We start from the raw sequence: 23,751 nt of genomic DNA, 5'->3' as shown, positions 1-23,751 counted from the left end.
CTTTAGAAAGGACTTGTCTAATCTTCGCTCTCAGAGCCCTGGGGGGCGGGGCTGGGTAGAGCTTGGGAGCAGCCGGGCCGGGGTCATTTCTACTGTCTGGCCAGCTGTAAGCCTTGTGTTTGTCCCCTCAGCTAAAGCTGTTGTACGATGGAGTGCCTGTCCTGGGTCCCTACCACAAGAGGTCGACTGTGATTGCCTTCAGGTGGGCGCTGGAGGCTTTGACGGGAACAGGATCAGTGTGTCGGTCCCTTGTGCAGGTGACCTAGAATGCCTGGTCCTCTGTCTTCCGGGCAAGGATTGATGGGGCTGGCTGGGGAAAGTCCGCAGACACTGTTTTCACAGGCGCTACCCCATGTGGTATATTCATAAAGATATTCATTTTCTAAATTGGATTTGAGGGAGTTGGGGTGCCCAGGAAGGGCTTCTGTGTGCATTTAAAAAAAAAAAAAATAGACTTTTTGCCAAAGTGTTCATTTACTTTGTTTTTCTGCAGCACAGGGGGTAGAACCCATTGCCTCACAGCTCCCCTCCCCTCCCCTCCATTTTTTGTTTGTTTGGCTTGGTTTGGTTTTGGTTTTCTGAGACAGGGTTTCTTTGTGTAGCCTTGGTTATCCTCCACCAGATTTGCAGACCAGGCTGGCCTTGAAGTCACAGAGATCTGCCTACCTCTGCCTCATGAGTAGCTGGGACTATGGGCTGGAATCACTGTGTCTGCCTCCCAGTGTGCAAGTGTGTGGTCCTGATAGTTGATGCTGAGCACTCTGCCACCGAGCTGACGACCTCTGCCTCTTCTTTTGCTTTTTTTTTTTTTTTTTGAAACATCATCTCCTCACGTTGCCCAGGCTAGCCTTAAACTTGCAGTCCTTTCTGGCTCAGTATCTGGGATTTCAGGTGTGGGCTACCACACCCAGCTCCAAAGTACTTTTATTTTGCTTGTTCAGTTGAAGCTTCTGGAATGAAGGGTAGCAGGCAGCATTCTCTTCCCTGTCTCAAATCAGCAATCAGAGCCAAGGAGATTCTACTGAGCCTCTGGGAGCTCTAGCCCAGCCCAGCTTTTCTCTTCACTCCTAAACTTGAGCTGGCCCTAGGTCATGTCTGCTTGACCAAGGACAAATGCGGGTGGGTGGCACAGAGAGCCTGAGGCAGGGCTAGCATCTCTCAGAGTATCGTGAACTGCCATGTGTGTGCCTCAGTAGTATAGCATGTAGGCTCTGGAATGCCCCATCTTAGGCTCCCTCTGTCTCCCCAGCGAAGGCAGTGTCATCGCCTACTACTTGTCAGAGTTCAGCATCCCCCCACACCTGGCGGAAGAGGTTGATCGCGCCATGGCTGTGGAGCGAATGGTCACATTGCCACCCCGAGCACGGGCGCTGAAATCCTTTGTGTTGACCTCTGTGGTGGCTTTCCGTGAGTACGGGCCAGACCAGGGTGGGAATGTGTGAGCCAGCCCGTAGAGGAGTGGGTCGGGAGACCAACGCTCACAGGCTCAGGTGGCCTGGCGGGACTCAGCCTGCCTGCTGACTGGCACCTCCCTCCGGGTAATAAGGAAGCAAGAGTGAGGAAATCGATAGGTTCGGTAAAACGTTTGCCTTCTTGCTCTTCAGCTACTGACCCCAGGATGCTGCAGAGGACTCAGGACAGTAAGTATCATGTTGACTCCTGGCAGAGAAGGAGTCTGGCCAGGTGCCCTCTAAGCCACAGGGTCCCGAGAAGTCAGGTGGCGTTGATAGGCCAGCAGCCCCTCTTTTTCCTTTTCCCTTCCCCTCCAAAGCCTCTTCCTTGTGTCTATGGCAGGGGAATGTACTGGGGTGGGTGGGGCTAGGCCTGGGACGTGGCCTGCCCGGTCCACACCTTCTTTCTGTCTTGTCTCCCACGCAGACAGCTGCAGTTTTGCCCTGCATGCCCGTGCTGGGGAGGTGACGCGCTTCACCACCCCTGGATTCCCCAACAGCCCGTACCCAGCTCATGCCCGCTGCCAGTGGGTCCTGCGGGGTGACGCCGACTCCGTGCTGAGCCTCACCTTCCGCAGCTTTGACGTGGCTCCCTGTGATGAGCATGACAGTGACTTGGTCACCGTGTATGATACGCTGAGCCCCGTGGAGCCCCATGCTGTGGTGCGGTGAGTGTCCTGGGAAGGAGAGGAGGTCCTGGCTGAGGGAGCCTGGCCCTGGCTGAGATGGACCATCTAAACAGATGGCAGTATAGGCTTGGGATACAGTTTGTGACATTTTGGCCACAGGCTACTGTGCAACAGACAGTGGAGGGCAGGTATGGTACACACCTGTGTGAGCTTCCGGGAGTGGGCCAGGAGCTCCTTGGCTTTGGCAGTGTCAATCAGAGAAGTTCGGGCTTCCCTGACTGCTGAGAGAACTCGAGCCTGCTGCCAGAAAAGCAGGCTTATGATCAAGCAGGTACAGCCAGCCAGGCCTGTGGTTCAGGAGATAGTTACCATTGAAAAGGTTTGTTACAATTCCTGAGAGGAAGGGACATGGGACAACACAGTTTACCTCAGCTGGCAGTGCAATGCTGGGAGCTCCAGGCATTGAGAGATGACTCTAATAGCCTCTAGGGACTGCTGGTACCATGAGGGCAGAACCACAGACGTCCGAGTATCAGAATTACAGAAAATAAAGGTGTCATTAATAAATCTGCTTGAGGCTGGAGAGATGGCTCAGAGGTTAAGAGCACTGCCTGCTCTTCCAGAGGTCCTGAGTTCAATTCCCAGCAACTACTAGGTGGTTCACAATCATCTATAATGTGATCTGATGCTTTCTTCTGGCCTGCAGGTGTACATGCAAGCACAATGCTGTATACATAATAATAAAAAATAAACAAATCTTTAATAACTAAATAAATCTGCTCGGGGTGGGGGCTGGCCCAAGATGGGTGCTGCAGAAAGCTCATGTCAGGATGGAGTTCTCACAGCTTCAAGGGTGTTGGGGGATGGCCAGCCTCTTCTTGATGCAGGTCAAAGCCTTCTATCCATCCTGGCCCAAATCACAGCTGAACAGTCACGACTGAGTCCTTTTCTCATTTCTCTATAAACATCTTTCCTAACTGTTAATTATGCAAAAAGGAGGTACCCCCCTCATCCCCAGAAAAGCCTAAAGCCAGGCATGGTAGTTCGTACTGAGTCCTAGCATTCAGAAAACTGAGGGAGGAGGATCGTCTCGGCTACCTAGTGAGTTCTAGAACAGCCTGGGCTAAAAGTGTGAGGCCCTGTCTCTCCTTGTCTCTCACACAAACTACTAATGATAGTAGGGAAAACATTAGAAATGAGCAAGCAGGAGAGCGAGTGACTGTGACTGTCTTCTCTTTCCTGCGGCTGTGATAAACGGCCATGTAAGAGAGAAAGGGTTGTCCGCCTCATGGTTCTAGGTCACAGCCCCCCATGGGAGGGAAGTCACAGTGGCAGGAGCTTGAGGGAGCTGGCCTTAGTGCAGCTGCAATCAGGAAGCCGAGAGCAATGATTGGCATCTCTTTCTCCATTTTATATGGTCCAGGGGCCTCACCCATCCTCCCACCCTGTTTGCACATCCCCTTTGCACATCCAAAGGTCAAACGTTCATTTCCTGGGTGATTTTAGATGATTAAGTTGATGGCTTCGAATCATCACAGAGACTCCTTTCCTCACCATATAGAATCCACCGCTGTTGGGTTCAGCCTGACAAAAGTGTGTGTATGTGCATGTACGTGCGTGCGTGCGTGCGTGCGTGTGTGTGTGTGTACAAGTGTGCGTGCACAGTTCTAGAAGGGGTTATACTGTATTTGGTTGTTTTGTTGTTACTTGTTTTATTTTTTTGCTTTTGAGACGGGGACTTTGTGTAGACAAAGCTGGCCTCCAATTCACAGAGATCTGTCTGCCTCTGCTTCCTGGGCTGGGAATAAAGATGTGTGCCCCCACGCCCCTTTTGTCACACATTAGGCACAGCATCTTGGGCAAGCTTCTCAACCTCTTTGCTCCAGTGCCGTTACCTGTAGCACATGGTTCTAGTGCCTACTGTACATTGCTGTGGGGATTTTGAGTCAGTAAATATCAAAGCATTGGCTGGGGCTGGGGCTGGGGCTGGGGCTGGGGCTAGGGCTCAGTAGCTGAGTAAGTGCTCCTGTGGGGCTGAGTTCAGTCCCAACTCTGAAGAGAAAGGAACACAAACCAGCCACCGAGAACTGTCTGCCAAGTTGTTTTTTGGTTTTGTAAAGATTTATTGATTTTTTTTTTTTTATCTGTAGATAGGATGTGCAAGTGAATGCCATGAGTGTGCAGAGGGCAGAAGAAGGTGCCCAATGCCCTGGAGCTGGGGCTGTGTGCAATTAAGTGTCAGCTGACCAGCATGGGTGCTGGGGATGGAAGTCGGGTGCTCTGGGAGAGCAGCAAGGGCTCTAAGCCACTGAGCCATCCCTCCAGTCCCCATTTGGCGTGTTCTTAATAAGAAAGTATTACAAAAAGGCCTAGCCAGGTGCACGCCTTTAATTTCAGCACTCACAAGGCAAAGGCAGGCAGATATCTGAGTCCAAGTGGCTAAAGTTCCATAGTGAGACCTTTTCTCCAAGACAAATAAGCAAGCAAGCAAGCAAGCAAGCAAGCAAGCAAGCAAAATAATTGCTAGCTTTCTTTCTGTCGGCAGCTCGCAGGTGTACACAAGTCCCTGCAGGAGCTATGAGGAACAAACGTATAGTGTGCTTTGTTCTGAGGGTCTGAGCTCCTCAAAACATCCAGATTTAAGGCTGAGCACGGTTATGCTATCCACAGGATTTGTGTGCAGTGTAGTGGCCACAAATGGCCTCTGGTAAACCCCTCCATCCTGGTGCTAACCCACTGAAGCCTTCTTTCATCTGTTGTCAAGGAGACAGCTGAAAAGCTCTGAGGGCCCCACACTCTTATTGGAGGGAACTCCACATGCAAGTGCTTTAAGGTCTCCTTCACTGGCCTGTCTAGTGGGTCTCAAAACTCCATTGGATCCCCAGGCCAGTCTGTAGCTCAGGGAGCTTCACTGGCTGGTAATGCAGTCTTGGAGTGGACCACAAATTCCAACATCCTACGGTTCTCACCGTGCAACTTGCAGAAGGCACAGGATGTTCCAGCCACACTGTAGCCACCAAAATAAATACTATTGATTACATTTATACCTGATTTAAAAAAAGCAGAACAGTAAAATAAAATATAAAAGAATTAAGCAGTATATGCCTGTAACTCCAGCACTCAGGAGACTGAGGCAGAAAGATGAGAATTTGAGGCTAGCTGGGGCACTACACAGAGAGACCTGTTCTCCAAAACAACCTTACTTTGTAGCACAGGCTAGCCTTGAACTCAAAAATCTTCATATCTCAGCCTCCCAATGCTGGGGCTTCAGGTGTGTGCCACCATGATCTGTTCTTCTGAAAGCCTTTTGACCTTGCCCTTGGCCTTCTGTGTTTGGGTCCAGGGTTTGGAATCGGGTCCTCTGGGCTCTCTACTTTGGAGTGAAAGGCCTGAGCTTTGTCTCTGTCACTAACTCCATCCCTCTGCCTTGCAGGCTGTGTGGCACCTACCCTCCCTCCTACAACCTGACTTTCCTCTCCTCCCAGAACGTCTTCCTCGTCACGCTGATAACCAACACTGACCGCCGGCACCCTGGCTTTGAGGCCACCTTCTTCCAGCTGCCCAAGATGAGCAGTAAGAATGAGTGGGGCCAATGACGGGCATGCTTCCAGGCTGCAGATGGGGTGCAGGCCCTAGAGGGTTTCCTGAACCCCGGAGGTTGGCAGACTGGCCTCTCTTGGAATAGGTTAGAAGATGAAACCAAAGGGCATTTTGGTGACCACCCAGGCCAAAGACCATTCTTTTTTTTTTTTTATTTTTAAAATTTATTTTTAGGGTATGGTTGTTGAGACAGGGTCTCAGTGTGTGGCTCTGGCTGTCCTGGAACTCACTGTGTAGACTAGATTGCCTCAACTCATAGAGGTCTGCCTGCCTCTGCCCCCTGAATTCTGAGGTTAAAGGTGTGCGCCACCATGCCCAGCTAAGGGATCACTCCCCCCCTTCTTTTTAAAAAAAAAAACATTTATTTACTTATTTTATATACCAGAGGGCACCAGATCTCATTATAGATGGTTGTGAGCCACCATGTGGTTGCTGGGAATTGAACTCGGGACCTCTGGAAGAGCAGACAGTGCTCTTAACTTCTGAGCCATCTTCTCTAGCCCCCTAAGGGACCACTTTTAAAAAGCAGTTGGCGTGAGCACCTTGCCAGTGTCCAGTGTCCTGTTTGAGTACAGGTGCTGTGAAGCTTGTCAGCTCTTCCCACGCCCTCTGGCTAAGGAGGTCCTTCAATTTCCCACTTTCTCCTGCCTTTCCTCTTAGGCTGTGGTGGTTTTTTGAGTCGAGCCCAAGGGACATTTAGCAGCCCCTACTTCCCAGGCCACTACCCACCCAACATCAACTGCACGTGGAATATCAAGGTAGGAGTTTTGGGGGGACGTATGTACAACTTGATGAAGAGCAGAGGGGCGGGGAGATGACTTTAACATCCCAAAAGAGCCACATTAACGGGTCCACAAGACTAGGGTCTTTGCTGCAGGACTAGCCACAACCAGACATATGTCCTAGGAGGTAAACTTTAAGGATTTCTTTAAGGATTATGTGGTAATACTATATATATTATTTTTATATTTTCTGTATCACTTAAAGTGAAATTTAAAACCTAAAAAAAAAAAAAAGAGAGGGAGAGAGAGAGAGAGGGAGGGAGGGAGAGAGGGAGGGAGAGAGAGAGTGAGGGAGAGAGAGAGAGGGAGGGGGGGAGCGTCCATTGCTATTAAGAAGAGAAGCCATGTTCCCCATTGCCCTCCCATGGACATCCTTTGGGTTAAGAAGCAGCAAAAGAAGCCAGGGTCCCCAAAGTATCTCTCTGTTCAGGTGCCCAACAACCAGAATGTGAAAGTGCGCTTCAAACTCTTCTATCTGGTGGATCCCAACATACCACTGGGCACCTGCCCCAAGGACTATGTGGAGATCAACGGGGAGAAGTGAGCCCCTAGGGGTGTAGCCATCATCCCGGAGGTTGGGAGGGCTGGTCCCAGGCATCCCCCACCCCCAGTTGTCTGGCTGCCAGCCGAATCGCCCTCAGCCTCTCACTCTTTGCCATCTAGGTACTGTGGTGAGAGACCCCAGTTTGTTGTCAGCAGCAACAGCAGCGAGATTACAGTCCGCTTCCATTCTGATCACTCCTACACGGACACTGGGTTCCTCGCTGAGTACCTCTCCTACGACTCCAATGACCGTGAGTGAACGTGGCTGGTTCAGGTCGGAGGGACTGGTACAGGAAGCGCTCCCTGTTCTGTGCTGTGCTTCCTCTGAGAGAGCAGAGCATCAGGTGCCTCTCACTCGCAGCAGCTTTGAAGGAAAACAAGCCTGTTTATTTATTTATTTTTAAAGTCTGTTTATTTAAAACGGCTAGGCTAGGGGTGGTGTTTCTCTGTGTTAAGAGGCCTTGCCTAAGCACCTGCAAGGCTCTGGGTTCGATCCCCAGCACAAGAGACGGAGAGCAAATGCTGGTACATCCTGTGCTTTCCCGCTGGCTTCCCATAGTGAGGCAGGGAGCCTGAGGACACCCTTCCCCACTTCCTGAGGCCACGCCTCTTTGGTTCAACATCCCGGTGACTTTGGTAATCTGCTAGCACTTTCAGGATTAATTTGTAGTTTGGAAACATTTGGAAATTCTATTAACTGCATGAACATCAGCTTGCTGGCTTACATAAGTACCGGTTGAGTGTCCCATATCTAAAGTACCTGGGTCTGGAAGTGTCATGGGTTTTGGCTTTAAAAACCTTTGCGTATACCACAGTGAAATATCCTAGGAATGACACCCAAGTCTAAACTTGAAATTTGGGGCTGAGGAGAGAGCACAGATAGTAGATATGTTTCCCGCATAGCTCGAGAACCTATGTTTGGTTTCTGAACACCCACATAGAGATTGGGCTGCGTGACACAGATCAGGAGAGGCAGACATGGGAGAGCTGAATTGATGTGCTCCAGGTTCAGTGAGAAAGCCTGACTAAAAAAGGAAAAGGTGATGGAGGAAGACACCTGATATTGGCTTCCAGCCTCTATGTGCACAGACATGTATGTGCACCACCCATCGGCACAGGAATATATACACACATACCACACACACATATGCAAAGATGAAGCTCTTTTTTTTTTTTCTCTTGGGCCCCTTTATAGCATTATATCAGCACATCTGTGTTTGGCTAGTCACACGAGGTCAGGTGTATGGCTTTCTGCCCATGGCATCATGTCAGCTCTGAAAAAGCTCAGATTCTGCAACATTCTGGGCTTTGGTGTTTTGCCCGAGGGATGGTCAACCTGTAACTTTTAATTTCAGCCCTGTATTATGGAATAACCCTTCGGAAGGCATTATAAACACCAGAAGTGACATTTAATGAAAACTATAACTGCAGGGGCTAGCGAGATCCAAGGGAAGCTTGAAGTCGGCTCAAGATACTCCAAGACCAGGTTCTTAGCACAAAGGAGATTTATTTGCCCCAGAGGGACAGAGGGCAGGGACAAGTGACAAAGTCAAGAGCTAGAGGATGAGGGAGAAAGGGAAAGCAACGAGGAAGAGGAGGACAGGATCTTTACCCTGGGGGACAAAGGTCTGCCTCTGGAGAGAGAGGAGACAGATGTTTATAAAGGTACAATGGGAAACCTCGTGTTAGGATGAGGTTTTTATTTATTTATTATTGGTTTTATGAGACAAGGTTTCTCTGCATGATCTTAGGTGCCTTGGACTCATTTTGTAGACCAGGCTTGCCTCGACTCACAGTGCTCCACCTGCCCCTGCCTCCCTGAGGGCTGGGATTCCAGGCATGGGCCACCACACCACCACGGCGGGCTGAGTTGTTTAATTTTAATTGGGCACGATAATTAGCTGAGCCAGAGGGATCTTTTGATTGCAGGACTTCAGTAGTTTGGTATCTGGACCTTGGTAGTCAGCCTCAGGAGAAGGAAGTGGCCAAACAAGGGAGTGGACTTTGGAGCTAGCTTTAGGAATGTAACGGTTTTTAGGAAGAAGGGAAGGGCAAAACCTGTCACAATGTTTGCCACGCTCTAGCCACTTGGATCCCTTTCAGAGATGGCGCAGTGATTAAGAGCACTTGTTGCTCTTGCAGGGGACCTAGGTTTGGTTCCCAGCACTCATGTGGCAGTTGGTTAACAACTCTGTTAAGCCCAGTTCCAGAGGATATGACAGCCTCTTCTGTCCTCCATGGGCACTGCATGCATGTGGTGCATAGACATAAATGCAGGCAAAACACCCACAAACATAAAATGAAAGTCAACTGCATAGCTTCCAAAAACTCTTACTAGAAGACCAGATACCTTTGATGTAAGGACACACTTGTGACTGAAGTGTGCGTGTGCAGAGGCAGGGACAAAAGCCTTCTCACTGCTCTGTCCTCCACCCAAGGAGGTGTATTCCTATTTCAGGATCATGTGTTAGCATGAAGGAAATATTGGTGTTTTTACTTGACTAGGAGACATAGACCCACTGCTCTGTGACCCCACTGGGAGTGTGCCATGTTACAGGCCTCTGCTTGGGGATACACAGGACAGGAGAGGACCGCACATAAAACTGGCTTCTCTCCCCCCATGGCTGTACCCAGGGCAGTTAGTGCTACCACTCATTCTGGCTGCTGATGTAAGAGCTCTCTTTGTCAGGGCTTGCAGGCTTCTGTCACAGTGTGGCTTTGAGGTGGCTGCTAGGGAGAGAAGGGGCAGCCATGGGAGTCATGTCTCTCTCCTCCCTGCAGCATGCCCGGGAATGTTCATGTGCAAAACTGGACGGTGCATCCGAAAAGACCTGCGCTGTGACGGCTGGGCAGACTGCCCCGACTACAGTGATGAGAGCTACTGCCGTGAGTGCTGCTGGGGCCTGCCCCAGCCCCCCTCTCTCATCCCATGTCCCGCCCCCTCCTGCCTCCTCCTACTCTCTCCTCCCTTTTCTCACCCAGTGGCCTGACCTTCTCCTTCCCTAGTTTTGCAATGTCTATCCCGGCAGAGAGACACAAGCCAGTGAGCCCCTGTTCTCACCTCTGTACCCGTTTTGTCCCCTCTCCCCTCATCCTTGCCACTGGAAACCTTGGCTAGCAGGCTAGTATCAGTCAGAATTAATAGGTAGTGGTGCAGAGCAGCTCGCTGAGCATCCTGGCAGCTGTGACTGCCCAGGCTCCCCGCCTTCTGCCCCTCCCCCGGGAGCTTCCATTGACTCTAGTCCTTCCACAACAGGATGCAACAGCACCCACCAGTTCATGTGCAAGAACAAGCTCTGCAAGCCCCTCTTTTGGCGCTGTGACAGTGTCAATGACTGTGGGGATGGCAGTGACGAGGAAGGGTGCAGTGAGTGCCCTGGGGTGAGGGAGGGGCTGTTGGGGCTCCCCAGTGCCCGTTTGGCCCAATGAGTCAGGACATGCTGGAGGTTGCTAAGGACCTGTGTCTCTATAGGTTGTCCTGCTGGGAACTTCAAGTGTACCAATGGGAAGTGTCTCCCTCAGAGCCAGAAGTGTGATGGGCAGGACAACTGTGGCGATGGGTCTGATGAGGCTTCATGTGGCAGTGGTAAGGCCCAGCCCTGGCCGCCTTCCTGTGGGGATGGTCATTTGTCCTTTGATGAAACTACACCCCAAGGTGGTAGCCAGTATCAGGCGCTGTGGAGTGCACACAGAGTTTATAAACCTAAATCTCCTGCGTATTAAGTCTGAGGGGAACCTTCCAGAAGGCAGAGAGCCTGTAGAAGGTCTTCAAGGACCGTGGACATGGGTGTGATGCACGGGGCCAATAGGAGACCAGGTAGATGATGATGGTGTGACATATCTGTCCTTTCCCGTAAACAGTGAAAGTTGTCTCTTGCACCAAATATACCTACCGCTGCCACAACGGGCTCTGCTTGAGCAAGGGCAACCCTGAGTGTGATGGGAAGAAGGACTGTAGTGACGGCTCGGATGAGAAATACTGTGGTAAGCAGGGCAGCTGTGTGTGGTGGGCCAGGGTGTTTCCTGTGCAAGGTGCTCATCTGGGAGAGCACCCAGGGGTGGAGATCCCAGCAGAACCTCACTCACCCAGCCCAGCACCCACTCAGAGGGCACATCTGGAGGAAAGGGAGACGTTGCTTCTTGGCATAAGCATACAGCTCTGTGGGAAGGCAGCATGTCAGCACTTCTGTGACACAGCTGGCATACTGGCTGCCCATAGCTAGATGGCCATGGGTGAGCGACTTGGAGGAGAAAGAGCCTAGCTGCCCGAGCACCAGGTGGGGCTTTATCTTTACCCATCCATGCCTTAACCTACTGCCTGTGTGTCCTGGGAGAGGCTGGCGGAGTTTTCCCCGTGGTACTGTGCTGTGAGCTGTGTTTCTTAGCACTGGGCAAGACGAAAGCAGCTGGTGTCTAGATCCTGGATGCACATGAGACAGGGAGAGGGAGGAGAGAGGATCTGTGAGGCATAGGGACCCTTCTGCTCTAGTGTTGCTGTGCATACCCCGTGGAGATTCCTGTGCTGAGTCTCCCTTTGGTGTTGAGTGCCTGCATTCTGGTTCTCTATCCCCTCTCCAGACTGTGGGCTGCGATCCTTTACCAAACAGGCTCGGGTGGTTGGTGGCACGAATGCGGACGAGGGCGAGTGGCCCTGGCAGGTGAGCCTCCATGCCCTGGGCCAGGGCCACTTGTGTGGGGCATCACTCATCTCTCCCAACTGGCTGGTCTCTGCAGCTCATTGCTTTATGGATGACAGAAATTTCAAGTAAGTACCCTGGTGTGCAGTGAGGCCTCCTGCGTCTGAACTCTGCCAGAGTTAGCTGGCACCAGAGCAGGGTGACGGAGGAGGAGTGGGCATCCCAGATGGGACTTAGTAACCATTTTAGTAAAACTCACTTTTTTTTTCCGAGGGAGTTTGGGGTGTATGGCGTGGAGGAGGGAGGGTTGTTGTAACAGGGTCTTTCTACATAGCCCTGGCTGTTCTTTGTTCTTCTTATTTTTTAAATATTTTTTTAAGATTTTATCCCGATTGTTATCTCCTCACTTGTATCTTCTTGTTCACCCCTCCCTCCCTTTTTCACCCTATTCCCCTCCCCTAGACCAGTGGCAGAAGGGGACCTCTTTCCCCACCATATGATCACATCCTTTCAGGTCTCATCCAGAGAGTCTGCTTCCCCTTCCTCTGAGTGCCATCAGGCCTCCCCATCAAGGGGAAGTGGTCAAATAGGGGGCACCAGAGCTTGTGTTAGAGGCAGTCCCTGCTCTCCGCACAACCATGGAGGATGCGGCCATGGCTGTTCTTAAACTCACTATGTAGACCAGGGTGGCCCAGAACTCACAGAGATCTACTTGCCTCTGCCTTTCAAGTGCTAGGATTAAGGGTGTGCCACACCATGCCCCACAGTCAGGTCTACTGTGTGCCACCTCTAACAAATTAGCCTGGTCTATCTATGCCCCATTTTTATAGATACTGGGGCTTGGAGAGAAAAGGACATTTGTCTGGGTTTGCACAGCTCAGCAGTAGAGTCAGACTTGAGCCCAGGCATTGATCCCAAAGCCTGTATGGTTGTTACTTTCTGCATTTCATGTTTCCTTAGAGCTGGTTAATGATGAGCCTTGCCTAAGGTCGGTCAGCTTATTTCCTTTCTAGGCACTGACAACGTGTGACACAGTGAGTCCTCACCCTTAGAGTTGGCAGAGCTAAAGGTGATAATGTGCTTGTGGCCCAGCACCTAGCACACAAGAGGTATGCGTCTACCGGGCGCCCTCACATTGGTGTCTCAGGACAAGGCAGGCAGGTGTCCAAGTCCGAAGGGTCAGAAAAGTAGCAGAAACAGGTAGGTAGGCTTGACACTGGGGCTATTTCTATCTGAGCTCCTGCCTCACCCCAGCCCCTCTGGTGTCTAAGAAGATACAGATACAGGCGCATTTCCTAAGAACTGCCCATCCTTGGAAGGAAGGGCTGAGTTTCCTGTCAGCTGTGCACTCTTCTGCAATGGGCAGCCCGGGGGGCGGGGGCACATAGCCCCTGCTACTGTGACCACCCTTTTGTAGAGAGGAGGCTCCCAGGAGGCAGTATGTAGGGAAGCCAGGCCGGTGTGCACAGTGTGGGTGATGGAGACTACAGCACTGAAAGGAGTACAGACCTCTTTGGGCTGTTGACCTAGAGCCTCACCCTTCATATCTGCTCATCCCAGCCCCATCCCTACACACTCTTGACTCTCTGGTTTGGTCACTTGAGGGAGGAGTATATTTGGATACATAGTGAGTTTGAGTTCCACGACAGCCTGGTATATATGTGAGACCCTGGCTTAAAAAAAAAAAAAAAAAATACACACACACACACACACACACACACACACACACACACACACACACACACACACACACAAACTATTACCTGGCTAATAGGGTGAGACTTGGTCCATGGAGCTCGCAGACTTGCCAGGATAGAGGGCAAAATGTCATACAGGACTGCACATGGGCAATGAGGGCTGTGCCAGAAACAGGTATGGGCTACCTTTGGCCCTGGATTTGTTTGGACTACTTGAGTGGTCCATGGGGGTGACTGTGCACTATACCTTTAAGAGCAGGAGTGTCTGAGAAGAGTGGTGGGTGTGAGTGTTTGCTGGTCTCAGACCACTAGGCAAAGGAGTGTTGCACAGGCAGGCTGGGCTGTGGAGCTGCACTTCCTCGCCTGTCTAAGCTTCCCCTGTCCTTGGCCCATTTCCACGTTCAGTTTTGCTTCCCACCTTTCCCTCTGTGCTTCATGTCTGCTCACCCCAGCCCACACCCTGCAGGATCTGGCTGGCTAAACCGCAGTTGAGTTCAAGGCTTGTCTCGTTCCCTACCTCCCATGCAGTCCCATCCTGTCCTCTGTGGGATGCTGTGATGGGTTTTTACGTCTCTCACCTCTAGGACACTCCAAACTTGACTTTGGTCCTGGGGCCTTTCTTGGAACATTGTAGATGTCCATCCATTACTGACTGAGTGGGTGACTTAGCAAACAGCAATACATCACGGAATAGATATGAAAAAAGGGAAGAGTGGGAGGACATTAGAAAGGGGAAGGCCTGGGCTGGAGAGACGGCTCAGTGGTTAGGAGAATGCACTGATCTTCTAGAGGACCTGAGTTGAGTTAAACTCTTAGCATCCATACTGGAGGAGTCACAACTGCTTATGGCATCAGCTCCAGGGGTATCCAACACCTCTTTCTATGCTTAGTAAAGTATCTAGTTTAGGGTCAAGCCCAAGTAAGAAAGCTCCCTCTGTCTCCTGTTTCTCAGCAGCTGCTGACGGCTTTGTTAATGGTGGGTAGCCTTCTGAGTCAGTGAGAGCTCAGTGAGGGCTGGCTGTGTGTTCAGACCCACCCACAGCTCTGTGACTGTGCCCTGCCTACTCTGTGCCATTCCAGGTACTCAGACCACACAATGTGGACAGCCTTCCTGGGGCTGCTGGACCAGAGCAAGCGCAGTGCCTCTGGGGTGCAGGAGCACAAGCTCAAACGCATCATTACCCACCCTTCCTTCAATGACTTTACCTTTGACTACGACATCGCCTTACTGGAGCTGGAGAAACCGGCGGAGTACAGCACTGTTGTGCGACCCATCTGCCTACCTGATACTACCCACGTCTTCCCTGCTGGCAAGGCCATCTGGGTCACAGGCTGGGGGCACACCCAAGAGGGAGGTGAGCTTCAGGCCAGCCAGAACCTACAGAGCCTCAGGCCTTCCTGCAAGGCCATGGTGCATGTACACTGTGTCCTTTTGGTGTCTAGCACAGCGTTCTTCCTGGCTTCAGGACTGGTGGGTTACCAGGCTTCCCGGCGCCTGGTAGGGGGTGGAAAAGAAAAGGAGGCTCCTAGTGAAAAGTGTTAGGATTTGTAGGTTGGGCTCTTGGTTGAAGCCCTGACGCTGCCTGAACAACCTGAGTGGCCAGTTGCTTAATCTATTAGCGGTGGTTATTCATCTGCAAAAGCATGCTCAGTGAGTGTGAACTGACGTGTGGGTGCTACTTTTCAACTTGGACAAGCTTTTGAGCTGGGCCTGCAAATTGCCCACTGTGAGTCCCTGTGCCCTGTGTAGGGCAGGCAGTTGGTGGGTAAACTTTAGATTGAAAAACTCCATTACAAGATCAATATAGTACGTGGTGAACATTTCACACAGAAAGTGAAACCCTGACTTAAGGGGGTTCCCTTCAGGCAGCCACTGGAGCAGTTGGTGGCATTTCCGGTGTTCCTGCCGCTTTCCATCCATCCCTTACCTTGCTATGTATCTGACCTGTCAACAGCAGTTACGCTGTGCGGTTGTCTGGTTACTTTTTATGGCTGCACAATGGCTACTTACCCATTTATCTGTCAGCTGCAGGTTCTTGGTTTATTTCCAGCCTGACCAGTGGGGAGCATCTCCATTGAGTTTTCCCTGTGTAGAGTGGCTTTCCCCAGGAGTTACCTGCCTCAGTCTACCCTGGCTTACCTGTCCCCACAGGCACTGGAGCACTGGTCCTACAGAAGGGCGAGATCCGTGTCATCAACCAGACCACCTGTGAGGACCTCATGCCACAGCAGATCACCCCAAGGATGATGTGTGTGGGTTTCCTCAGTGGGGGTGTGGACTCCTGCCAGGTGCGTGGACTTGCAGGGGAGAGGAGTCAGGGAGGAAGAGGGGCCTAAAAGGGCTGAGGCTGGGGAACGGCCAAGCCAGGGAGGGGAAGGGCCAGGTAGAATGGGACAGGCTGGGAAAGAGGCAGGGCTAGGGAAAGAGGAGAAGGGGGGCTAACTAGGCTGGAACTGGGGAGAGGTGGGGCTGGAGAAAGCCTGGGCAGGGGAGAGCAGGAGTTGGGGAGAGATCACGCTTCCGGGAGAGGTCAGTCTGGCATGAGAGATCAGTTTGGTTGAGGCAGTTCCTAAGAGTTTAGGCAAGGGCCTCATGTGCAGGATTTGTTTTTGCTTAGGGTGACTCTGGTGGCCCCTTGTCCAGTGTGGAGGCAGAAGGGAGAATCTTCCAGGCTGGTGTGGTGAGCTGGGGAGAAGGCTGTGCTCAGAGGAACAAGCCAGGCGTGTACACAAGGCTCCCTGTACTGCGGGACTGGATCAAAGAACAGACTGGAGTATAGAAAAACAGACAGCCTGGCATGACCACCACAGGGGTACCCCCAAACGCACACCTGGATATGGGCCAGGACCACTGAGAACATTTACGCTGTGGCCTCTCCCCCACAACCCCCGCTGTGAGCTGCATCCCCAGGACTCAGGGTTCTTACCTGAGCTTCCACAGTGGGGGCCCTCAGGACTTACGGGGAGGACTTGTGTGCCAGTGGCAAGGAGTTGATTCTGGGTGAAGATGGCCCTTCCCTGGAGACCTGCTTCCTGACTCTAAGGAACAACTCTCATAGAGTTCCTGGGAGCCCGATGGGTGGAGGGGCTGCGGCCACCTAGGGTCACTCTTCAGGAAGCTCCAGCCCTAGGGACCCCAGGAAAAAAAAGTGGCACCCGAGGTTGGAATTGTTTCGAGGGTGCCAGGGGTGGGTATTTGTGTGAGTAAAACATTTTATTTCTTTTTAGGTAACTTGTTTTTCTTGTGGTAGTGGACTCTTCCTTCCCTCCCTACACTGGAACTCAGTCTCCCTTAGTGTAGGCTCTAGTGCAATATTGGGTGCAGACCTGTCTCCATAGGCCAGGGGTTATTTCTGTCCTCAGTTATCACTGATGTTCTCTTAGAAGCCAGGGCCTGGTGCCCTGACTGCAACAGTAGGTGGGTCAGGAGGGAGTTTGGGGGAGAAGCATGTAGACAGGGTGCGCAGCTGCCCAGGCCTGACTTAGGCCGGGTTCTATCTCAGATGAGGGCATGGGTGGTGGTGGTGACATGTCAGAGGAAGAGGAAGGTGCAGTGCTAGTGGCTTGCTTTCAGTGAAGAATTGTTTACCTGTGCTGTGTGTGCACGCGCATGTGCATCCACAGGCTGCACATGGATACAGGGGGATGCTGCATCAGTGATGGGTGCCTGTATCTCCTATGCCGCTCTGCCTTTTACTTTATAAAATGTTCTCTCCCTGCTTGGAGTGGCCCAGGGAAGTGGTGCTGTGGATCTGGGGAGAGGTTAGAGATCTTTTGAAAGGCCCTTAGAAAGCTGCTGGGCCCCTGTGCGGTCTGGGGCTGGAGAAAAAGGAGTGGCCTCCTGTAGCCTTCGCAGCGACTGTTAGTGTCGTGAAGGGAGACATCATTTAGCTCAGCACTTAGCCCTCCTGTGCCTCCTGTGCCTCCTGAGCTCCCTGCTGGTGCTGTTACTTACCATTGCTCCTGGTGAGTTTTCTTAACAAAAGGAAGAAAGTCAGTCTGACTGCTCACGTGGTACTCGTGCTGTGCCTCAGACTGTAGCCTGACTCACCATGTAAATGTCATTCCTTTGCTCTTTCTGGTGACATGGGACAGAAGGACTGAGCCAGGGCCTATGCTGAGTGAGGCGTTGCAGGGCACATGTGTGGGTTGATTCCACACAGGTGCATGTGCATATAGCCAGCTCACACACACACGTGATTTCAGGGACGCTGGTGCAGCCTGGGCCACCCACACAGCACCTCAGTGTCCACCACAGCTGCTGTAAGAACTCACTCCCCAGCAGCAAACACATGGGCAGAGGCTGCCTGAGAACTTCACGGGCAAAACATTTTGCTCTGACCTTGGTGTTTCTAGCCCCACTGTCCTAGGTTAATGCAGCCATCACACTCACGGTTTTCTACCTGGGAACTTGTTATCCTTTGGAGCCACACCCCTCCTCTCCAGGATCCTGGAGGTGGAGCCTAGGCCTGTGGTCTGCGATAGTGGTTCTCAGAGAGTGGTCCTTGAACTCCAGAGACCTCATTTTGGAGATACAGGCTGCAGCGGCCCACTCTGGAGGCCTTCTAAGGGTCACCAACATGAGTCATCTGGAGAAGCACTGTTAGCAGGGGCCATGAACTAATGACCATCAAGGGTTCTCTATGGGCCCCTGAGCAAGGTCTGGTGGGGTGCTCTTGATCCCACACTGCTGGGAGAATCCTGAAAACTCACTTGGAATGATAGTCACATTTAATCCCTATGTAATTGATTGAGTATTGATGTCTCCAAAAAAGATTATGGAGGGCTGGCAAGATGGGTCAGTGGGTACAAGTGTTTGTGGCTAAGCTTGACAACCTGAATTCTATCCTTAGAATCCACATGGTGGAAGGAAAGAGGACACATTAGAAAGAGAAGGCTTCCCTCAAGTTGTCCTATGTTATGGCAGGTGCACAAACAAGTGTACTAAAACAAAAAATAAAAGTGTGTGTGTGTGTGTGTGTGTGTGTGTGTGTGTAAAAGCTAGATCTGGCCTTTCTGTTGACACACAGGCTAAGGACCTCCAGCCAGCAGGAACTCAGACTCATCACTGAGGCTTACTGATGGGAACATGTCACGAGTACCACTGAAGAGCCTGGGGAGACAAGAGGTGCCACTGCACTGTGGAGCACTTTTATTGGTATTTGCAATGGTATTGGGTATTGTCCCATCTTAAGTTTACTGAGGCAGGAATGTTGGGGGGTGTGGCTCAATGGACCAAAATGTTTTGCACACATTTGTGTTTCCAATTCATGAACTCAGCTTCAAGTATGTGACAGAAGATTCGATTTACATAGTGCAGGCTGCAGTAGCTGTGGCCAAGGCCACTGTGTGAGGAACAGGCTGAACAATGCATTGAGACCACTGACTGGCACTGCAGCCTGGAGTGAAAGCTACTGAAAGCTGGACAGCCCTCTACCTCACGCAGCTAGGTAGGGCTGTCTCCCCTGTGTGCTCCGGGCTCCATGCCCAGAAGAGCCCTGCACTAGGTTCCATGCTCCGCTCTTGCCTTTGAACAAGGGTCTGAATATTTTATTTTGCTCTGTGGATTCTCTAGCTAGCCTTGTGTCCTGTGCCATTCTCCAGCATTCTGATGTGGGGTGAAAGGCTGACAGGTGAGATGTGGTGTCTAACATCCAGCCTCCTGGCTTCTGTCCACTGCATAGATGAAAGTCACCTGAAGATCGGTGCTGCAGTGTCACATGGCTGTAGCTGGATCTCTTTGAGAGGAGGTGATGGCAGTGGCAGTGCAAAGCTGATTGCTCCCCTGTTCACAGATAAAACTGTGCAGCTGGGCTTCCCTGAGACAGTCCAGGATTACGACTGGCCTCATCAGCTCAGCGCACACAATGGAGTCTTTTCCCTGGCTGACCATCTTACGTTGGGAATCTTGAAGCACTTCATTTTCTGGTCCTCCCAAACTACCTTGCATCTCAATTATTTGTCACTAATCAAAACCTTAGGAGCTTAATGAAGAAATTCAGATCCTGTGTGTTTCATCTACAAAGGACTCCTGTTTCCATCAGGGTCCTGCAGGGGACACTGTGAAACACGGGTCAGTGAAAGAACCTAACAAAAGAGGGAAGGTTTCAAATCCCCGGATCTAAGGTTAGGACTCCAGACCCTGAGCCACTGGGCAGGGCTGGCTGGTAAGTGGTCATTCAGGCTTTTGTCCACATGGTGGCAATGTTGTGTTGTCACACAAGTGAGAGCCCCTCAGGAGGTGGGGCCTGACTAGGCCTTCTAGTTTCTAATTACCCTTCAGTGCAGTAGAAATAGTGCCTGTCTCGGGTTAGCATGGAAGGAGCCCTAGCACAAAGCCTTTCCCTAGTCAGTGTGCAGGCGGGACCTGCTGCCTTTCAGTATCAGAGCCTGGATAGCTCATTACTAGGCAGGATCAAAAGATGAGAGGGAGCACAGACAAAGCCTTCTGTTAGATGTTACATCTCTAGGTGGCAAGCAGAGATAAAGCAGTATCCCATGAGACATAACAGGTATTTGTCACAGCTTAGCTTGGTGCCTACAACAGCTGGACATGTCTGTACACACACACACACACACACACACACACACACACACACACACACAGACAGACATTGTGGGGGGGGGGGGAATCAGAGTATGTCAGAAGACCTGGCTGTGACCCATGCAAGGCACCTATGGATTCTGAGTCTATGCCATGTGACTAGGTGATGCAATTTTCACATTTCCAGGCTTGCAGTCTGTGTGCTGGCCACCTGCAACCACGTGTAAGGGAAACCGGTTCTTCCATCTTCCCAATTGGAAACTGAGTTTCATTGAGCATCGTCCTGTTCTCCACCTCTATTCTAGTTCCATCCTCCCCTGCCTGCAGCTGTATGCTCCTTGTCCTTTCCACTCACCTCCCTTCATTTCCTAAAAAGCCAGTGTTTCCAGGCGTAGGTGGACAGGCTCCATTGTCTGTTTGTTCCATTGTCTCAGCATCTTCCAGCAGGAGGGCCCTGCTTTCCTGGGGTGTGGGCTCAACTTTCCCTTCCTCTTAGCTCATGTGCTTCCCCTATACATTCCTTTGCCTTCGCCTTGGAGGTTATCATAGCTTCCTCTGCCACTCCTATAATCCATAATAACATCTCCATGCCTGCTTTCTGCCACTCCATATGGTCCTGCTTAATAGGGGAATTATTTAGTTCTGGCTACGCCAGAACTCCAAGAACATGGTGTGTGTGTGTGTGTGTGTGTGTGTGGAGGCAATGAGAGGAATGGGTCCTTCAGGGGAAGGCAGAGGTCCCCTCAAACAAGTACATCCAGAGACCAGTTCACGAAGAACACACCTTAGCTCTTGGAGGGCCATAGCCTCGACAGTCTATAGGACAACAAAGGAATATAGATTTAGGAAAAAAGGAAATCTGTTTGAAAGATGTAACTGTGGCAAAACAAAACGAAACACCAAGTTATTCATATAAGCCATGGCAGGAAGAAAAAAGGACCTGGTCATTTACTCAGCACGGTGGCGACTGTGGCTGGGACAGAGGGCAACTAGTCATCAAACTCCATGGCAATCACCCTAATGGACTGAGCCATCTTGCTGTGTGCAGGGACTTTTACACAACCCTTCAGCTTTTCAGTGTAAAGGATTTACAGAGATAATTGCCGAGGCCACCCTTTTAGAAATGGAAGAATACTACGCCACCCACTCTAGTGAGAAAGAGCTTCAAATTCGAGGTCCCCTAGGCTAGCCTTCTGGGGATGACTTCGAATGACTTTATGTTGTGAGAGCAGATGGGCTTCCTGGATGGAGAACTCACTGCGTTTTCATTCTGCTTGTACCCCTCCCTTTGTCAAATGGGATTAGTGTCCCTTTGTGTCCTCTGCAGTGCATAGGGCCTGAGCTCATCTGCTCAATAGTGTAAGTGGTAGGCACAACCACCTTGTACATACCTCCTGCTTTATTTTCCACAGCCAGGAAGAGGACCAGTTACTCCTACCACACGGGAGCAGCAGGCCCAGAGTTGCCTTGTAAATGTTCCAGGTATCTCAGAAAGTGGATTTAAGTTCTACAGCTGGGCAACAGTGGAGTTCTGCCACTCTCTAGTGGCTAGGCCATGTCCACCTGGAGCTCTAAATTGCCAGAACTCTTGCCAGGTAATAAATCCCCTGGCAGAGGCACATGTGGAAAAGGCTAAAAGAACGTTCACTAGCTAGGCTGACTGGCTCCATTTCCAAATCTTTCCCTTTCCACTTCTTTGGCTACCTCCAGTAGCCCCTGGGCATTTCCCTTTCTCAGGGGCCAAACCATCTGCTTTCTCTTACTACTCTGCCTGGGGAAGTGTGGAAGGAGAAATGTTTCCTTGAGGTCTTGGCTGTAGGCAGCAGAACACCATGTTCCATCTTGAAGTTCAGGACTAGCCCCTGCCCCTCACCATCCTCCCTTTGAAGATGGAAAGCTGTACGGCCTCAGGAGATGCTGCTGCAAAGGGAACAGAGTCCATGATGCAGGTACCTCTGCCTTGGGCCAGGCCTGGAAAAATTGGTTGGACTCTGCTGGGGGGCAGGGGCAGGGTGCCACTGTGCCTAGGGCAGACTCAAAAGATCTGGTAGAATATCCGATATACCTGAGAACAAGAATTTTCATGGAACTGGGGTAATGAATAAGAACCAAACAACCCCATTTTGTTATTAAGAGAATTTGAAAAAAAAAAAAAGTCACACAACTAAGGTCATTAAGTGCACAAACAAAAACCTTTTGATCAGATTTAAACATTTTGTAAAGGCAAATACCATATACCTTGCAATTCATTCCAGGTAAGAACAGTAGAGGGTGCTCACACACTGTAAGTGTGGCCAGTGGCCGGAGCAAGGCAGTGAGATGGAAGTGATTCAGAAGGAAGCACCAGGCAGCCTCCTCCCATGCAGTTATGGTTTGCTGGCAAGCACAGATGTTGATCACCTGTGTCCCCATAAAAGGTGACAATGGACTTGTGTGGCATTGGGAAGGTGGCCTTCCATGACTGGCTATGTCAGCTTTCCCCATAAGCTCAGTCCTAATGTGTGAACATCCAAGGGTGATGGGACAAGCTGACTGTTGTTTTCAATACAGCAGGGAAACTTGACAGGTTCCTATTAAGACTCAGTAATTCAGCCAGGCGTGCTGGTGCATGCCTTTAATCCCAGCACTCACGAGGCAGAGGCAGGTGGATCTCTTGTCAGTTAATGGTTGAAGATGCAGGCTTCTGGCCTGGTGACATGCATCTTTAATTTCAGCAGTCGGCATGCAAAGGAAGGTGGATCTCTATGTGTTTGAAGCCAACTTGGTCTACATAGTGAGCCACTTTCTCAAAACAAATAGATACAGTTCCTTGGCAAATGTGGAGGTTAGTGTTAGTCTGTGGGAGGCCAAGGGAAATGGGTGCATGGTCACAGCTGTGGGGAATTAAACATTTTATAAAAATTGTATTTTTCCTGGCTGTAGTGGCGTACACTTTTAATCTCAGGATTTGGGAGGCAAAGGCAGGTAGATCGCTGTGAGTTCCAGGCCAGCCTGGTCTACAAAGTGAGTCCAGGCCAGCCAAGGCTATGTAGAGAAACCCTCTCTTGAAAACAAAAATGCTCGCTTTGGCAGCACATATACTAAAATTGGAAGATTTTACAGGGAAGATCAGCATGGCCCCTGCACAAGGATGACATGCAAATTCGAGAAGTGTTCCATATTTAAATAAAAAAAGAAAACAAAAATTTTCTTATTTTTTATTAAACATTTTATTATTTTATTTTTTTTCAATACATCATGAGTGTGGCTTCCCCTCCTTCCAGTCCTCTCAATCCCCGCTTCCCATCTCCCCCAGATCCAATGCTCCTCTTTCCCTTCAGAAAAGAGCAGGCATCCCAGTAATATCAGCTGAACACAGTATGACAAGATACAGTAAGATTAGGCACAAACCCTCATATCAAGGCTGGATAAGGCAACCTAGTAGGAGGAAAGGGTCCTAAGAAGTAGGTCAAAGAGTCAGAGACACCCCAGTTCCCACGAGAACACCAAGCCAACCACCATCACATATGCAGAGGACCTCGCACAGACCCATGCAGACTATGACTTGCCACTTCAAGTCTGTGAGGGCCCAAGAACCCTGCTTAGTTGGTTCTGTGGGATGTATTCTCCTGGTGTCCTTGACCTCTGGCTCCTACAGTTCTCCTGTGGGGTTCCCCAAGCTCCAAAGGGAGGGACCTGATTGAAATCTCCCTAATATTTGGCTGTGGGTCTCTGGATCTGCTCCCATTAGCAAGCACTTGTTTTACAGTACACTTTCATTTCTTTGGGATATGTCAAGTTTGGTGGAAATGCCCTTCATTTCCCTCTTATGGCCAGCCTGGACGTGTCCCTCAGGTCACTTTGGGCACAGCTCATATTTCATTCCATT

At 50.8% G+C, this 23,751-nt stretch overlaps 1 protein-coding gene and 1 non-coding gene across 2 annotated transcripts in view; both read left to right on the top strand.

Annotated features, from left to right (window-relative positions):
- Nucleotides 1-16,143, top strand: part of St14 (ST14 transmembrane serine protease matriptase) — a 41,112-nt gene extending 24,969 nt beyond the window's left edge. The window contains exons 4-19 of the mRNA XM_051156114.1: nucleotides 132-202; nucleotides 1,250-1,407; nucleotides 1,605-1,640; nucleotides 1,879-2,119; nucleotides 5,514-5,653; nucleotides 6,341-6,438; nucleotides 6,893-7,002; nucleotides 7,126-7,256; nucleotides 9,787-9,891; nucleotides 10,262-10,372; nucleotides 10,478-10,591; nucleotides 10,867-10,989; nucleotides 11,584-11,770; nucleotides 14,420-14,694; nucleotides 15,492-15,628; nucleotides 15,958-16,143. Of these exons, the coding sequence (XP_051012071.1) occupies nucleotides 132-202; nucleotides 1,250-1,407; nucleotides 1,605-1,640; nucleotides 1,879-2,119; nucleotides 5,514-5,653; nucleotides 6,341-6,438; nucleotides 6,893-7,002; nucleotides 7,126-7,256; nucleotides 9,787-9,891; nucleotides 10,262-10,372; nucleotides 10,478-10,591; nucleotides 10,867-10,989; nucleotides 11,584-11,770; nucleotides 14,420-14,694; nucleotides 15,492-15,628; nucleotides 15,958-16,119 (2,199 nt within the window). The 3' untranslated portion in view covers nucleotides 16,120-16,143. The remainder of the gene's footprint in view (nucleotides 1-131; nucleotides 203-1,249; nucleotides 1,408-1,604; nucleotides 1,641-1,878; nucleotides 2,120-5,513; nucleotides 5,654-6,340; nucleotides 6,439-6,892; nucleotides 7,003-7,125; nucleotides 7,257-9,786; nucleotides 9,892-10,261; nucleotides 10,373-10,477; nucleotides 10,592-10,866; nucleotides 10,990-11,583; nucleotides 11,771-14,419; nucleotides 14,695-15,491; nucleotides 15,629-15,957) is intronic.
- Nucleotides 16,144-22,939: 6,796 nt separating this feature from the next.
- LOC127198855 (U6 spliceosomal RNA) lies at nucleotides 22,940-23,048 on the top strand. The gene has a single exon (XR_007831891.1). It is a non-coding gene; the product is annotated as a U6 spliceosomal RNA (small nuclear RNA).
- Nucleotides 23,049-23,751: the final 703 nt, after the last annotated feature.

The sequence above is a fragment of the Acomys russatus genome, chromosome 14 (assembly GCF_903995435.1).
Source record: "Acomys russatus chromosome 14, mAcoRus1.1, whole genome shotgun sequence".
NCBI lineage: Eukaryota > Metazoa > Chordata > Mammalia > Rodentia > Muridae > Acomys > Acomys russatus.
This window is presented reverse-complemented; position numbering and strand designations above follow the sequence as displayed.